Source organism: Populus alba, chromosome 10 (genome assembly GCF_005239225.2).
Source record: "Populus alba chromosome 10, ASM523922v2, whole genome shotgun sequence".
Lineage (NCBI taxonomy): Eukaryota > Viridiplantae > Streptophyta > Magnoliopsida > Malpighiales > Salicaceae > Populus > Populus alba.
This window is the reverse complement of record NC_133293.1, coordinates 8,364,141-8,380,774: the sequence shown is the minus strand read 5'-3', so window position 1 is coordinate 8,380,774 and position 16,634 is coordinate 8,364,141. Positions and strand designations below refer to the sequence as shown.

At 35.6% G+C, this 16,634-nt stretch overlaps 3 protein-coding genes, 1 non-coding gene and 1 pseudogene across 7 annotated transcripts; 2 read left to right on the top strand and 3 right to left on the bottom strand.

Moving 5' to 3' along the window:
- Nucleotides 1–985: 985 nt before the first annotated feature.
- LOC118048932 (uncharacterized) lies at nucleotides 986–3,739 on the top strand. Its single transcript, XM_035058781.1, has 7 exons — nucleotides 986–1,345; nucleotides 1,421–1,490; nucleotides 1,575–1,630; nucleotides 1,804–1,879; nucleotides 1,968–2,004; nucleotides 3,074–3,188; nucleotides 3,278–3,739. The coding sequence occupies exons 1-7, from the start codon at nucleotides 1,071–1,073 to the stop codon at nucleotides 3,540–3,542; spliced, it is 894 nt and encodes a 297-aa protein (XP_034914672.1). The 5' UTR covers nucleotides 986–1,070; the 3' UTR covers nucleotides 3,543–3,739.
- A 283-nt stretch (nucleotides 3,740–4,022) lies between these two features.
- On the bottom strand, nucleotides 4,023–5,626 carry LOC118048933 (uncharacterized). The gene is made up of 2 exons (XM_073411889.1): nucleotides 4,977–5,626; nucleotides 4,023–4,358 (listed from the first exon to the last, which is right to left on the bottom strand). Exons 1-2 carry the CDS (start codon nucleotides 5,405–5,407, stop codon nucleotides 4,199–4,201), a joined length of 591 nt encoding a protein of 196 aa, XP_073267990.1. The 5' UTR covers nucleotides 5,408–5,626; the 3' UTR covers nucleotides 4,023–4,198.
- Nucleotides 5,609–11,423, top strand: LOC118048929 (glutamyl-tRNA(Gln) amidotransferase subunit B, chloroplastic/mitochondrial-like; annotated as a pseudogene).
- TRNAS-AGA (transfer RNA serine (anticodon AGA)) lies at nucleotides 5,783–5,864 on the bottom strand. The gene has a single exon. It is a non-coding gene; the product is annotated as a tRNA-Ser (tRNA).
- LOC118048928 (uncharacterized) lies at nucleotides 9,961–15,094 on the bottom strand. Of its 4 annotated transcripts, XR_012170956.1 has the most exons (4): nucleotides 13,262–15,094; nucleotides 12,402–12,604; nucleotides 11,370–11,529; nucleotides 9,961–10,966 (listed from the first exon to the last, which is right to left on the bottom strand). XR_012170956.1 is itself a non-coding variant. In XM_035058776.2 (2 exons), the coding sequence occupies exons 1-2, from the start codon at nucleotides 14,977–14,979 to the stop codon at nucleotides 12,598–12,600; spliced, it is 1,725 nt and encodes a 574-aa protein (XP_034914667.1). In that variant the 5' UTR covers nucleotides 14,980–15,094; the 3' UTR covers nucleotides 11,541–12,597. The 4 variants fall into 4 exon arrangements, 2 of the variants coding, with proteins under 2 accessions (XP_034914667.1, XP_034914668.1); XR_012170957.1 differs by lacking the exon at nucleotides 11,370–11,529; XM_035058776.2 differs by lacking the exons at nucleotides 9,961–10,966; nucleotides 11,370–11,529 and having other exon boundaries at nucleotides 11,541–12,604.
- Between the last annotated feature and the right edge of the window lie 1,540 nt (nucleotides 15,095–16,634).

The following is a 16,634-nucleotide window of genomic DNA, read 5'->3' as shown; positions in this document are numbered from 1 at the left end:
ATGAAAATAAAATTAAAAAAATAATAATTTAATTTTATAAATTATTTGAAATAAAATAAATAAAAATAAAAATAATAGAGATTAAATTTAACAGATAAAAAAATTAAAAATAATAAAATTAAAATAATTATAATTATAATTTTATAAATTATTTTAAATAAAATAACAATCAAAAGAATAAATACTAAATTTGATAGGTAAAAAAATTTAATTAAAAAATAATAAGAAAAAAAATAACAATCATAAAAATAAGGATCAAAATTAATATAAAAATTAAATTAAATTAAATTTTAATGGGTGAAATTAAAAACAAAAAGATTCAAAATAAAATATATAGCAATCAAAAGTTTAAGAACCAAATTTATTATAATCAATAAATAATATGATATTTTTAATTTTTTCATAACTTTTAAAAAGTGTTTGCCGTCCAAAATAAAAGAAAAAATCTTTTCTAAAAATCAAGCTAATTTTTTTTGATTAAAAAATATTTTTTATTAACTAATTTTTCTAATAATAAATAAATATAAAAAGGTTTAAAAAATTATTTTCAAAAAATTATTTTTCAACAAACGAGAATATGTGATTTTAATTTAAGTAGTCGAGTCTTCATTGTTTATTTCATTGAGTTTTTGAGTCTTTATTGAAAGTCTAATTATCCCTTCAATTTATTGTTTTTCAATTATATTTATTTAATCCTACTTATTCCATAGAATTTTTACATACCCAGAGTATCCTCTATCCATTTTCTTACACCTTTACAGTTCTCTTTGAACACTTCGATGTATGGGAATACGTTTAGAATTACTTCGGAGTGCTTTTTAAAGTATGTTTGATTGGTGTTTTTCTTAGTTTTACTGGATACGCACGCTACCTCAATTTTTTATTTTTATTTTTTTTAACTTTTTAACTGCTGACCAAATACAACCTTAAGAAAATTACAGTTTTATCTCTTCATTCTTTTATTTTATTTTATTTTGGTCTCCAGGCAGAGATCACACCTAGCGGTAGCGGTTGTGGATTAGGAGTAGAAGAAACATCTTTCCTGGGAGGCGGACGAGGACGAGGGCGATATGGATGAGGTAGTGGAGGCAGTGGAGAAGGTGAAGAAAGAATGGGAAGAGACGTATTCTAAAGCACAACAACACATGAAAGCAATTCAAGATTACGACGCCAAATCTTCTTCTTCTGTTTCTCTTCCGAGATTGAATGGCTTGGCACAAGATTGTTTAGCTTTGCTTCAATCCTTGCAGTTCCAGCTCGATCTCCTTGCTCCGCAATTGCCTACCGATGATCAACTCAAATCCGCCCTCCAATTACTTGATTCCTGGAAACAGCTTTACCATGAGTAAATCTTTTTCTTTTCTCTCTCTCCCTTAATTATCTTCTTAATAAACACTAATTTGTGTGTATTTGGAATTAGTTTGCGGGCGAGTTTGAGAAATGCTAATTTGCAAGCCAAGGCTAACATGAGAAAAGCTGCTCAACAAGAGGTACTTCTCTCTTTCTATTTTATTTGTTCTGTTTTAAAAATCTGATTGTGTTTTGTTGTAAATTATACTCATTAATCATTGCAGAGAGAGCTTCTTCTTGGTGGTGGAGAAGAGTCCACTATTCGCAGGCGAAATTTGCAGTATGTCTTCTTCTTTTTACCTTCAATCAGAATATTGTAACGATCCATTGTTTTCTTTATAGATTTAAGGAGTAAATTATATCATGCACTGCTTAAAGAAAATGGGCAACTTGTTACTCTTCTTTTATGTGGTTTTGTTAACACTCGCTGCGTGATTTGTTGCTTTGTATCAGGACAAAGGCTGGGATGACATCCGCTGCAGAAAGCATCACGGAGAGCCTTCGCAGAACTCGTCAGCTAATGGTTCAGGTTAGTCATTGCGCTGTCTTTTTTCCCTTTTTTTTTTTTCTTAATTTCTTTTTGTTGTTAATTTCTTTTTCTTACCCTGGGTTTGCAGGAGGTTGAAAGAAGTACTGGCACTCTCATGACTTTTGGTACGTGTTTTTTGTTTGTGCATATTGAAAGCATTTCAGTTTTTTTTTCCTTCCTCCATCATAATGACATTGCGAGAATCCTCCTTCGCTCATTATTCCTTTCAACACATGTCATTATTTGTTGTTATCCTGTTAATTTTTGTCTGTTTCGTGTTCACTAATAGTTCAAGATTGGCTGATTTTAATTTCCAAGCAATTATTATTGCATTTCATCTTCTTTTCCTGTTTTATAAATTACGTGCAAGTGAAATTTTGTGAGTTTTTTATAAGATGATATTTTTATAAAGTTGATTCCAGATAGAAGATGATAAACAATTTGATGGACTATGTTAGTTTTTGGTTCATCTTCTCATAAAGCTTTCTGGAATTTGCAGTGAGCTTTTCAAAATGGAACTTGACTCTATTCTCTTCATTAGCTGATTCGATGGTTCCTTTTCTTTTCCTGTCACTCTGCTGTAATGTATCATAAACAATTGAGTTCTTAAGCAGGAATTCTATACACAAAATCAAAACCTTAACTTTACCATTTGTTTCAATTCATTCATACATTGTGTCCATGAAAACAGTCTAGAAATCAAAGACAACCCGCTGAAATTTATCTTTGACAATCAAAGCCTGTGGACCTGCTGAGGTCACAACTTGGACTTTGTTGGAAGTTTTGAATAATGAGCATGGTTTGCTCCAATTGTGTGTTTGGATATCATCACACTGGTTCTAGTATTAGATTGAGTTATTGATCAGAAGGTCTTAGCTCTTTAGACTTGCTTCTTGATATCACTGGATGTCATCACACTACAATTTCCTGTTGGCATTGGTTTGCAATTCAACATGCCATCTGTAACTGTTGCCACATAATTTTCAGCTTTATTCTTTACCTGGTCATTTATATTTGCTACCCAATCTAGTATGATGTAGTACTTTTACACAGTTTTGGAGTTTCTTTGGTATTTTTCTTATTTCAACTTGTGCTCTTTATTGCATGGCATGTCCTGGTTCTGTGCTTTTGAGAGTACACATCCTTTAGAAACCTTTGGGTAATTTAGCTAATGTATTCAGGTTGGTTTTGCAGAGGAATCAACAACAGTATTAAGGAAGGCTGAAACAGAATATAAGGGTCATCGCTCATTGTTATCGCGAACTCGCAATCTTCTCTCTACGATGCAACGTCAGGATGTTCTTGACAGGTATAGAAGAAAAGAAAATGGCTTTTTATGTCATCTTGATCAGAAATTATCTCCTTTCACGAAACCTAATGCTAATTGTATCTGGACAGGGTGATACTGGCAGTAGGATTTTTCTTGTTTTCATGTGCTGTTCTTTATGTTGTTTCCAAGCGCATTGGCGTACTTGCATTGCAGAGAAAGGTTACTGCTGCCTTAAAAGCCGGTATGGCCGGAAAAGGAGCCATCAAAGCCAGAGCTGTTGAAGATGCTATACCCAGAGTTATTGAAGATGGTATTAATGTTGCTCAGGTCTTGGACAATGCAGTTCCCAAGGTGGAAGTACCTGTAGAACAAGCCATGCACGATGAACTTTAAGGTTCTAGGTTTTGCTAATTTAAGTCCTCGTACAGGGGCTCTTCAGCTTTCGTACCCATGTTTCCATATGCTGGCTCACTTGCAAACTCGAGTAATATACCATGCGATAGGTTATAGGTTGTCATTGTTGTCGCATTTTTATTATGTTGAGGCCACCTTGATGAGCGATTAAAAAAATATGAATTTTTCATTGGCTACGATTGATCTCATTTTGACAGAAAGACTAGAGGAAAGAACATGAGAAATAAGTTAAAAGAAAATAGAATCTGGCTTCGGTCGCCATCTTCTCCCCATATGGATATTTACATTTCCGAAGCATTTGAAGTGACAGAAAGAAAGACACATGTTTAGAAATTGTGAGAATTAAGAGAAGAAAACAGTAATAAAATGAAAAGAAGAAAAGAATAAACTTGAATAAAAAGTTTTACTCAATCTGGCAATGAAAGGATTAACAATCTCAAGTTCTGAAATTGATCTGTGAGTGTCATAAACATGCGAGGCTAAAGGGGAGCAATGGGTTTGGAGTCACTTGATAGGCCGATGCATTTCTTCTTGAATCAATTGCCATCACTATAGAGGAAGCTGACCTCGGAAGTGATCATCTCTATGAAGCTTGCAGGATTTTCAAGTAATTTTGTGAGATTGACCAAAAATGATCATGCTAGGAGCCAGAAGTTTTTGTGGGTTTTTGTATTGAGCACATAACCTGCATTCTGTCCTCTTTTCTGCACTGCAACACAAGTGCACTTGCTGTTCTCAATCAAATACTCTGCTGTATCTAACCCCTTTGTACCCGACCCTCCTGACAGTTTATACCTGCTCGTGCTACAGATACAAAAAAGAACAGAGAATTAGGAACTTCATATCCGAAAAGATCTGGATAACAAGATCAAAATGATATCCTGTTTCTAATAGGATCTTTCGAGTCTGTGATCGAGTTTCAAGCTCTCTCCTGCCCAACCTCTCTCCAACATTTTTGATCGTCTTCACGAGCAGGACTAGTTGTCTTACTGCTACCCGGATTTACTTTTTGAATGGCATGCTAAGAACCATACCTCATTTGGAGTGTTTGCGGACCATAATTTAACATGTTCTTCTTTACCAAGTAACTACATATGCATGTTTACAGGCCAGGAATTAAAAAGAAAATGTAGCAGGAGAGGAGACCAGATAGAGACAGCCATGAATAAGAGTTGCATATTGTATCGGAAACATGGTATTTCTGCATTCTAGCTGGCTTTGGATTTTGGCAGTTTTGAGCCCTTCAGGATAGATTTTGTTAGGTTTGTGAATGTGGTTTATTAACAGAGTTCGTGCAGAATTAGGGATTCCCCATGGTTTTTTTTTTTTTATCTTTCTTTCTTTTTCTTCATCTTCCTAGCTATATTTACATGTAATGTAATGCAAAGTTTGAAGATGGCTTGTCAATCTCACCCTAATATTGCAGTAGAGAAACCTCGTCTCTGGCCAATAATAAGAAGATCGACCCTTAACAGGTTGCTTTTGTTAAGGATAGTATTCGCCTTGTCCTTGGTCTCCTCCATTAATTGAGTCCTTTCTAAGCGAACAGGGATTTTTGGCTGGGCAATCCGGCACACCTGCCGCATTGCTTCAAGAAAGTCACCTTCCCCAACGCCACCGCCTCCTTCAGATGAGTTGGGCATCGGACCTGGCGGTAGACTATATATCTTTCTGAACGAAAACGTGTTCCACCAAGAATATGAACTTTCGACATGGAGAAGTATGAGCTCATCATTCTCAACAACTACATGGGAAAGTGCATATTGAAGCGCACCTGCTGATTCGCGGCTTGGGTCTGCCACCACCATTACTTTCCTTGATCGTGCAGTGGTCTCACTCCCCATCACCACCAACGGCCACCACCGCCACTGCCACCAACAGCTACCAATCGGGGTTTAGACGACTAGAGGTATAAAATGGGCTTTACAAATTAAAAGCCATTGTGGATGGTTTGTGTTAATCCAAAACTGCCTTGCTATTTGTTAGCTCATATTTTGTGGATTAACAACACAGGGCACTGTGGAGATGTGCTAAATATGGAGTGCTTTGATGTTCCAAGCTAATTTTGGAAGTTTCTGGAACTCCAGCTATGTTTGTGACTAGGTCAATATATACCGGCAGAACCTGCCTGACAATCGGAAACCTTTTCCGGCTGTAGATCGTTCAATATATTCGCGCGCGCTCTGACCAATACAGTGATAAAAATATAATTCAAAAATCGTGAGCGGCAGGATTCGAACCTGCGCGGGCAAAGCCCACATGATTTCTAGTCATGCCCGATAACCACTCCGGCACGCCCACCTAATTGCTGTTTTCTTGAAACATTTTCTTAAAGTATGATTGGTTAAAGTATGACTTTTGCTGGTTCCTTCAAAAAGAAAGCTTTTCTTCAAGTAGTTGGATTACTTCGGTACTGAAGAAAACAGGTGATGAAAGTAATTAAACGAACGATCATTATTCCTTTCACTTCTAGTAATGCCATTGCTATACATTCATTCAAGTAATATCTGTTTCGTCTTCAAGTTTTGTCTTTCTCTTTGTGTTCCTTTAACTTATTTTCATTATTTTTTGACAAAAATAATTCATGGGCACCTTTCAAAATCACTCCTTTTTCTACTTACGATTTCACTTTCACCTTTTACAAGGATTTATGGCCTTCGTTTTTAAGGTTTAATCATGAATTTATCTTCTGGGTACTCATCAATTTAGCCCTTCTCTTCAGTTTCAGTTCAAAGTTCGAAGTTTTATGTTTTCTTTTTCTTTTTTTTTTGGTTTCTTGCTCTCACATTTTAATGCTCTTTGAATTGTCCATTGTAGCTTTTGCTTACCACCTATTTGATATTTTGCAGGGAGTTTGGAGTTAGTAATAAAAAAAAACTATGGTTTCCACTCTGTTAAAAAACATTCAAACCGTCCCATTATTGTTATATCCAAGTGCCTTCTTTAGAAGAAAGAATGGTGCCTTGTATTGCACGATGAAAAGCACCAGCGTCACACAAACTCAAACAGCCACACAAGAAAAACAGCAGAACCCACAAATCAAAGTTTCTACTCAAACTCAGACCAAAACTATTGATAAACTTATAAAAGACTATGAGGCAATCATTGGTATAGAAACCCATGTCCAGCTATCCACTTTAACCAAAGCCTTTTGTGGATGTCCATACAACTATGGAGCTCAACCAAACACAACTATCTGCCCTGTTTGCATGGGTTTGCCAGGTGCTTTACCAGTTCTGAACTCCAAAGTCATTGAGTCTGCTGTGAAATTAGGTCTTGCGCTTAATTGCAAGCTGTCTTTAAACTCGAAGTTTGATAGGAAACAGTATTTTTACCCTGACCTTCCAAAGGGTTACCAAATATCTCAGTTTGATATACCAATCGCAACCAATGGTTATGTTGATTTGGATCTTCCTGTGGAATTTGGCGGTGGGCATAGGAGGTTTGGCATTACAAGAGTTCATATGGAAGAGGATGCCGGGAAGCTGCTTTATTCAGGAAATGGGAGTTATTCTCAGGAAATTATTTATTTCCTTAGTTTTTACTAGTTTTCCTGAATTCTTATTGTGTCTTTTGGAAGATATTCTGTTTCATTTTTCTTGAATGTGATATCAGTATCAAGTGCTCCTCGTATTCCTGTCCTCGTGATTTTGTTCATTGGACCATTATGGATAATGGGGAAAGGGGGTTATTAGTTCATTACCTTTTTTCCTCTAAATCTTCAGAATTGGTAGATAATTAAACTTGTGCTGTGACTGAGCACCTGACAAGTGTTTCTCGTCTTTTGCAGGTTGATTTGAATAGAGCAGGGGTGCCTTTGCTTGAAATTGTTTCTGAACCTGATATGAGAAATGGTATTGAAGCTGCAGAGCATGCAGCTGAAATACAGAGGGTGGTCCGCTACTTGGGAATTAGTTAAATGGTAATATGCAGGAAGGCTCACTTCGCTGTGATGTAAAGGTGTCGATTCGACCAATTGGACAATCAGAGTTCGGGACAAAGGTAATTTGAACTGGTGCTTGAAGCAACTCAAATACATGATTTAGTTGGCTCAGTATGTGGAGTATTTCAGAACTCAGAAAGCAAGAAGTGAAATGCTATGAATCATTATAATATTATACAGATAACTTGAATCTACAGAAGTTATACTGAATAGTGAAAGACATGGCATATGCTTGCAAATGGGTGAATACATCTTCAGCCATCTTGGAAATGCAAGAATTTCTTTTGCCATGCTCTTCACTAGCAGATTCATCCCTTCTAAGCTCATTTTCTTTCTTGTGATTATCACTTCATTCTAAAGAATACATGTACTGTCAAATGCATTATTTAGCTAATTTGAAAGAACTATGGTTTATGTGATTTGTATTATTTAGCTGCTCATATATTTTCTTATATTTCGTGTTGGCAGGTTGAGACAGAATTTAAATTCATTTTCTTCAGTTAATAGGGCCATTGATTTTGAGATATCAAGACAAGTGCTTCTGCACAGTCAAGGGCAAGGCAGTTCAATTGTACAAGAAACTCAGCTTTGGGAAGAAGGCGCTCAGGTTAACACTAGATACTGTCCCTCATTTTAGTGCAATACATAGAAGATGTAGTTCACTCACTCGTTAATGGTTACTTATATCCTCTTTTACTCTGTTTAGAAAACAATTACAATGAGGAAAAAGGAGGGGCTTTCTGATTATCTATATTTTCCAGAACCTGACCTTCCAGAAGTTATTGTCAAAAAAGAGTATGTATCTGATAGTATTCAAAATTCTCTGCCAGAACTTCCAGAAATGAAGCGCCGGAGGTATGAGAGCATGGGCCTAAGCATGCAGGATGTTCTTTTCCTTGCAAATGACATAAATGTAAGTCCTTGCCACGGTCTTTAATGTCTCCTGTATTCTCTAGGATCTGTTTTTCAACTGTTCAGAGACCAAAAAATACATTACCACGCACATTTTATATACTTTCACTGCAGAAATCTGGTATAAAAGTATTGAGAAAAAATATGCTTTGGGTTAGAAAGCCTTGGAATTATATGTTCTGGGGTTCTCAATTTAAAGGTGTCTTCATCTCCTCCCTAAAAATTTGTTACAATGAATTTTCCTCAAAACTCTGATGTGGAAAGCTCATGGTATTTGCCAGCATCTAGCAGTGTTACAAGCCTCAAGAGTGCATCATGCACCAACAGTAATGTATGGTTTGCTATGCAAGTTAAGTTTCAGGTTATTGAATTCCAGACCCCCGAAGCTCACCTTGAACAATTTTCTTGTCTTACTATAAAGCAAGCCTGAATGATTGTACTCACTGAGTTCTCAATTCATGTGTTTGTTGAATCATAGGCATTTCTTGTAAAAGGTATCACGCTGGAATGATCTGATGTAGGATTTTCTTTCACCAGATGAATTTTTAGGTCGCTGAATTTTTTGATGCAACAATTGCCAAGGGTGCTGATGTGAAGCTGGCTACCAACTGGATAATGGGGGATATTGTTGCCTATATGAAAAATGAGAAAGTATCTATAAATGATATTAAACTTAACCCCCAGGAGTTGGCTGAGCTTATAGCTTCTATTAAAGGTGGGACTATCTGTGGGAAGATTGGGAAAGAGGTAAAAGTTTGTTTCCATTACCAATGCTATTTCATATTCAAACTTCATAAGGATCCTTTTCCTCTTCTTTTTGTTCCGAACAGACTTCATCATGATATAATACCCCATCTCATCTCCATAATACGATATGTTACCTTAACTTTGCAAGAATTAATGTCATTTCAGCCACTATCAGTTGTCTTTGCTGCTAGCTGCGAGATAGTTCTTTTTATTTTTTTCAGTATCTTTCTCATGTATTCCTGGTTTAAGCATGTTATTTACACTTGGCAAATGGCAACAAATATTGAGTTTTTTAAACAAAGTAGGATAAAACATAATTTACCTACCTCGTTAGCTTGAAGATTTTGCTTCTTTTTCTTGGTGGATTACGAAAGCCTCATTATCATTAGCATGAAAGCAGATTAACCGTTATTTCAGTTTTCCTTCTTTTTTTATCCTTTGCTATTGTCCTGTAAAGGCAAGAATTCTACAAGAGAATACATATTTTGAAGACATTTAATAGTTAGAGATAAAGGCTAGAATTTCTGCAGCCTCATGTTATACAGCAGTCACAGACAGGCTTATATCTGCAGCCTTATGTTATACAGGAGTTAACAGGGTTAAAATCTGGAGCCTTTCTATTATTTTCTCTGTGCTGATGAGTAATAAATGAGGAAAATTTTGGTACTTTTGGTTCTTCTCTGAGCATAAGCATAAATAACTACTAATTCTTAATTTTTGAGAATTCCTCATTTATTATTTGCAGATACTGTTAGAGCTCATAGCCAAAGGTGGAACTGTTAAGGGACTGATAGAAGAAAAAAAATTGGTTCAGGCAAGTCTCTCACTTTGCCCCTGCAGCATATTTAACTATGTTCACAGCAATAACTAAGTGTTCAACAACTTTTAGTTTAGAAGTAGATGCCCTGAGTTTATGCACAAGTAAGCTAAAAAATAAATGTGATTGCCTTTACTATGCCAAACGGCAGAAACAAACAAATTAATTGGAAGCGCTGCTGCATGATTGTGTCATTTCCTTACAAGCCTTCTTGGTCTAGCATGGTGTTGAGAACCAGAGACGTGAAGAAAAGCTGAGTTTGTTGAGTCTTCTGATAAAGTTTCCACCTTTACTTTCTTTAAAAGGTGCCAACAAATAACATATCATTCAGCTGTGTGATTGATTACCTTAGTGCTTCAATTGTCGATTACCTTTGTGCTTCAATTGTCTAATGAGTTGGTCATGGTGCTGGCAAAGCTTAGAAGCTTAGCTTGAAAATGCAATGTGCTCTATGGTTGTGGAAAAGGCTGGAGGAGGTGTCTGCCAAGCCAAGCTTTATCTGTGGTTCAGTTTCTTAACACATCTAACAGTGTGAGATAAGTGTAATTTCAGTGATTGAATATGGAATAAATGTTGTATGGAAATCAGGAGGGGAACACTATTTTAGTTCAAATAGGTGGGTTTCTCACATGTTTCAATATAACAGATAGTAGATCCTGCTCATATTGAGAAGATGGTAGATAAAGTGCTTTCAGAGAACCCAAAGCAGTTGGAACAATACCGAGCTGGAAAAACTAAGATACAAGGCTTTTTTGCTGGCCAGGTATACAAACCATTACAAGTTATAAGACGAACCTTCATGTCATTTATTTTCCCCTGATTATGCTTTAGTAGATTGGGATAATTCTGAACGCTGATTCATTTGCAGGTGATGAAGTTATCAAAAGGTAAGGCCAATCCAGGACTTCTGAACAAGATCCTTCAACAGAAACTGAATGCCACAAGTTGAAAGACTCTGCAGGTGGTGGTATCTTCATGAGGATCCTGTTTCATACAGCAGACACTAATTATATTCCATCATAATTCTTGTCTTCCTTGGGTTTAGACAGAGAATGCACTAAGAATGGTGGCTTTGCCCACAAGTGGGAAGGCACTACTGTTACATTGATTTGATTTTATTGCAATGGCAATTCTAAAAATTTCTGCTCATGAACCGTCGTCTTGCACACCGGGTGTTGGTTTGAGCTTGGAGGAGTGGCCGAATCAGCTTTACAATATCGACTGGCCCTGATTGAGGTGCCTTTTCATTTTTATAATAACTATATTTTCCCAGCTTTAGCATACAGAAGAATAATGAATGAGAATACCACTGATATGACTTGTATATTCCCAAGTTACTGTTTTAACTTGTAAAATCCAGATGTTATAGTTCATTTCTAGTTCTTGCCTGCAGTGGAATGTGAGCAAGGCTGCTAAAATCTACGAGTCCGATGTCTTCAAATTGTATTTGTATATCTATACATAACTCTGCAGGTCGAGTTCCAGATGGTCTGATTTTTATGTTTTCGTGCTTGTCGACATCTAATGCTAGAAAGATAACCTGCAGGCTGCAGCATCAAAATTTACCATCCTAAACGATATACATGAACAAAGAACACGACAAATTTATGGATGTGATAAAATAAATTTCAAACGATTACATGATCATCCATCATAGAAACAACAATAGTTCCATTAAAAAATTGATGGAAGATGCTGCTGCTATGCAAGCTATACAGACTGGAAACTGATCTATAGAATACGACCTTAAAGCATAGCGTGGTTCTAAACTCAATAACAGCCCAGGGATGACAGTCACTTTGGGTTATGCACTACTATCAAACCTTGTAAAGTTTAGAACTGCAACAAATCTCAAAATATTGAAATCGTGATATGTCAGCAGATTGCCCTTTGAAGTTTGCATGTCAAGTATCCATTATAAGATAAAACGAGTTCCTATCATCGCATGTAAGAGTTTGCTACAGATTATATCAAAAGAAAAAATTGAGAAACTTGTTTTACGCCCCTGAGAATTTACAATCAGTAATGTATATAACCCAATGCAATTAGATTGTTACAATCCAATGTCCCGTGTTTACTAAAGAAAATAAACTTGTTATTTGCAAGGACTAACTCGGAATTCTGCAAGTTCGCTCTGAAATTAGGCCTGTCCTAGTCAAAGGTTGAACCTCATGTTGGCCGAGACCAGGTAGAATAACTGGTCTTGAGAAGGAATGTGGGAGATGCAATCACTAAACAGTGAACTAATGCACTGATCATCGCAAATCCGTGCTCGATATGCATAATGCCTCATTGAAACTAGATAGGATCATACCAGTATATACCAACTGTCGAAACTTTAAGTGAGAACTGCCAAAAAAACTCAGGACCTTTTAAGAAAGTTACATATTTAGTTTACATCAGTAAGAAAATGACTAACTTGCAAACGTTGGGATGAGTTTCTCAATGGTCCCCAATCAATTCTCACCAATTGCTGCACATAAATTTCTGGATAGAAGAAACTAGTTTGGTTCTTCCACTCATCTATTCAGCAGGATATCTGTAGTCCCTCTCTGGCAGGGTGTATGAAGTGGGTTGCTCAACTGATATATGTGCCAAGTCAGATCTGAAAGCAACTAGTCCCTGCAGCCAGAAGCAAGAGATGAACGTTAGCTTCCAAATGTAATGACCAATCCATCATATAATCAAATTTATATGTGGAGTGGCAGTGCTTGACAAGTGTGTATGCAGCAGTGATTGTAACCTTTCTAAACACTACTACAATGATTAAAAATGCCTGTAACAGATTTAATAGAAATCAAGTTGTGATACTTCAAATTCATGCCCAGTTTAATGTGACTGCACATCATCATAATTGAAAAATGGCTAAAGCAACCACCAAACATGGAGCATCTTCACAGCATTAAACTGGTTTAGTTTTCAGAAGGACAATGCTGTAGCAAATACTATAAATGGTAGAAGGAGAACATCCAGGCATTCTTTGTATATGACATAATGATCTTCCTCCAATAAACCTCAATTTGAAAAATGTCAAAGTGGGCCTAAGCACAAAAAGGATGGTTTAAATGATGCAATGCAGAACCAAAATCTAGAATTCAGATATCCGATGAGCTGTTGAAGGAAAGAGGTGCTTGATTTTGGAGCACATGACAATGTTGAATTCACAGCACAGATTGAGCATACATAACACATCAAGGCATATTGCCTGAAAAAAAAAGCGTGGATTCGTTAAACATGAAAATTATTAAGTACTAAGCTTGTGTGAGACATATTACTTACCAGTATTTAATCAATCCATCCCAGCCACAAGTGGCCACTTTACTTTGCTCCAGCGGATGCCACTCAGCCCCAATGCAGACTCCCTCGTGACATTTGAGGGTCCTGAAAACTTTACAACTCTTCCAGTCCCAAAACCAGCATTTACCCTCACCATCTCCTGACATAACAAATCTTCCATCTGGTGAGAAATTCACTTGACAAGCATAACCAGCCACAATGTGACCAGCGAACCTCTTCTTCTTATTCAACTGGAATCTTTCCCTAGTACTATAAATAAGAATCTGGTTATCCAAACTCTGCGCAGCAAGCCAATTCATACTGGGATGAAGAGAGATCGATGGCATAGAATGCATGTGAGGCTCACTAATATACTTAATAACAACAGGGATCCCAAATTCCCATACACGGAGTGATTTATCATCACTTGAAGTAACAAATCTCCTGTTATTATCCACAAATGTGATGGTATTCACTGCCCCCAAATGCTGGTCATACTCCTGAGTAATCTGCCCTGTGTTCATATCCCACTGCACAATCTTCTTATCACTCATACCCGCCAACAATATATTCTGCTTATCATCATCAGGATTGAGCTTAACAACATATGGAATCTTCCCAGTCGAAAACGAAGAGATAACCTGGCCCGTTTCTGTGTCCCAGTACTTAATATTCTTATCATAACCAGCAGTTAAAAACTTGGAGCCATCGTTACAAAATGAAATATCCCTGACAGCCTTAGAATGACCCATATAAGTTCTCATACACTTTCCCGAATTAAACACGTCCCATATCTTCACCTTCGTATCCATACCCGCAGAAAGTATCAAATGGCCATATTTAGGAAAAAACCTTATAGCAGAAACTCCTTTAGTATGGCCACTCCATGTATGCACCAATCTCTTGGGTATATAACAATGATCATTACTAGCTTTAGCATCTTTAGGTGGCGCAATCCACGACCTCCCTTGATAATCCCTCTCTTCTTTTCCATGAAAAGTAGTCTTATCAGCAACAAGCTCACCTTTTTCACCACCAGCTTTCTCCTCCTTCTTCCTCGCGTGCTCTTCCGCATATTTTTTCTGCTCTTCAGTCAACTCAGTTTGTAATCCCTCCTTCTTACCAGCCCAAGGGCTCTTCCTATTCTTCATCAACCACGCATCCGTAGCCGGATTCTCAACCTCTTCCTTGTCCATTCCATCATCGTCATCCTCAACAGCTTCCGTTTTCTTCTCAATCTTTCGCTTCTTTTGTTTATGTTGCGGAATATTATAAACAGAAATCCCATTATTTTTTTCTAAAACATCCAAATCACCAATATAATTATTACCTGCAGAAGCAGAGGGGTCAGCCGCGTAGCCATACTTGTGGAAAGTGTTGTACTGCTCGTCGAAGACGAAGGAATCAATGGCGGCGTCCTCGACGAAGCCGAGCTTGTGGTTGCGCATGCCCTGGGCAATGCCGTCCTTGGCGTAGGGATGGGCGGGGCCTAAAACCGGAGCCCACATCTGGTCGTAGGTAGGGTTGAAAGCGACGACATGCTGGACAGGGTCGATAGGTTTAGAGAGCATTTGATTGGCTACTGTTAGGGCTAGCATGGTGTCGTCGACTTTGGGAGCGGCGGATTTGGAAGGGAGCAGACGTGGAGGGGATGAATCCGGAGAGGAATTAGGGTTTTGGTCTAATTCTCCGTCGTTTTGGTAGTTTTGGAGAAGATCCATTGTTAGGATCCAAGACTGGAGGGAGGAGCTTTTACTTTTCTGGAAACGCGAAGGGAAAATTAAAATTTAAAAATAGTGAAAGGAAAGGAAATTGCTTCTGTTGCTGTCTCGTGTTTTTTTGCGGGCTGAGGAATTTGAATTCGTTGTTCAAAACGATGCGTTTATAACTTGTTTTAAACTACATACAGACCCTCCAACTACTACTAGTGTTTCAATTTGGTACCCTAACCTACGATTAAAGCTATTGATCTATATTGGTTGATTAAATGTAATTAAGCTATTCACCTCCATCATCTATTCCTCCTATCAAAATGCATATGAAAAGCATATTCTCAAAAATTTGATAATAAAAAAATAAAATTCACATGAGTGGTCAAACATACACACATAAAATTACTATGAGTGGTCTCCATTTATTTGCTAGAAAATAATTTTTTTTTTTTGAAAAGTGATTTATTTTCTAATATTTGGTAGTGACAATAAAAACAAGTTGTAAAACACTTTCTAGTGTTTAGTTATGTCATAGAAAATAAGTTGACAAATAATTTATTAATATTTTATTTTTTTCAAGTTTATTAAAATAATAAAAAAAAATCTTACAAATTAAAAAGTTGAATGAGAATGAAATTTAAAAAATATATATATAATTTCATAAATTATCTCAAAAAAAATAAATAATAATTAAAATAATAGAGATTAAATCTAACAGATAAAAAAATTTAAACATGATGAAATTAAAATAATAATAATTACAATTTCATAAATTATTTCAAATAAAATAAATAGAAATCAAAAGAATGAGTACCAAAATTGAATAGATAAAAAAATTCAATTAAAAAATGATAAGAGAAAAGCAAATAACAATTATAAAAATAAGAACCAAAGTTAATATAAAAATCAAATTCTAAAGATGAAATTGAAAAACAAATATTCAAATATATATATATATATATATATATATATATATATATATATATCAAAAAAATTTGAGGATCAAATTTGATATAATTAGCAAATAATATGATATTTCTAAATTTTTCACAACTTCTAGAAAATATTTTCAGCTTTAAAAGGAAAACATTTTCTTGATAAACCAAACCAATTTTTTCTTTAATTGAAAAGTGTTTTATTTTTTTCAAGTTTATTAAAATAATGAGGAAAATCTTACAAATTAAAAGGTTGAATGAGAATGAAATTGAAAAAAAAATATAATTTCATAAATTATCTCAAATAAAATAAATAATAATCAAAATAATAGAGATTAAATCTAATAAATAAAAAAAATTAAAAGATGATGAAATTAAAATAATAATAATTACAATTTCATAAATTATTTCAAATAAAATAAGTAGCAATCAAAAGATTGGGGACCAAATTTAATAGATAAAATTTTTTAATAAAAAATGATAAGAGAAAAGCAAACAACAATCATAAAAAATAAGGACCAAAGTTAATATAAAAATCAAATTCTAAATGATGAAATTGATATATAGCAATCAAAAGTTAATATATAGCAATCAAAAGTTTGACCAAATTTGATATAATCAGCAAATAATATGATATTTCTAAATTTCTCACAACTTCTGGAAAGTGTTTTCAGCCCAAACTAAAAGTAAAACACTTTCCAGGAAACCAATCCAAATTTTTCTTTAATT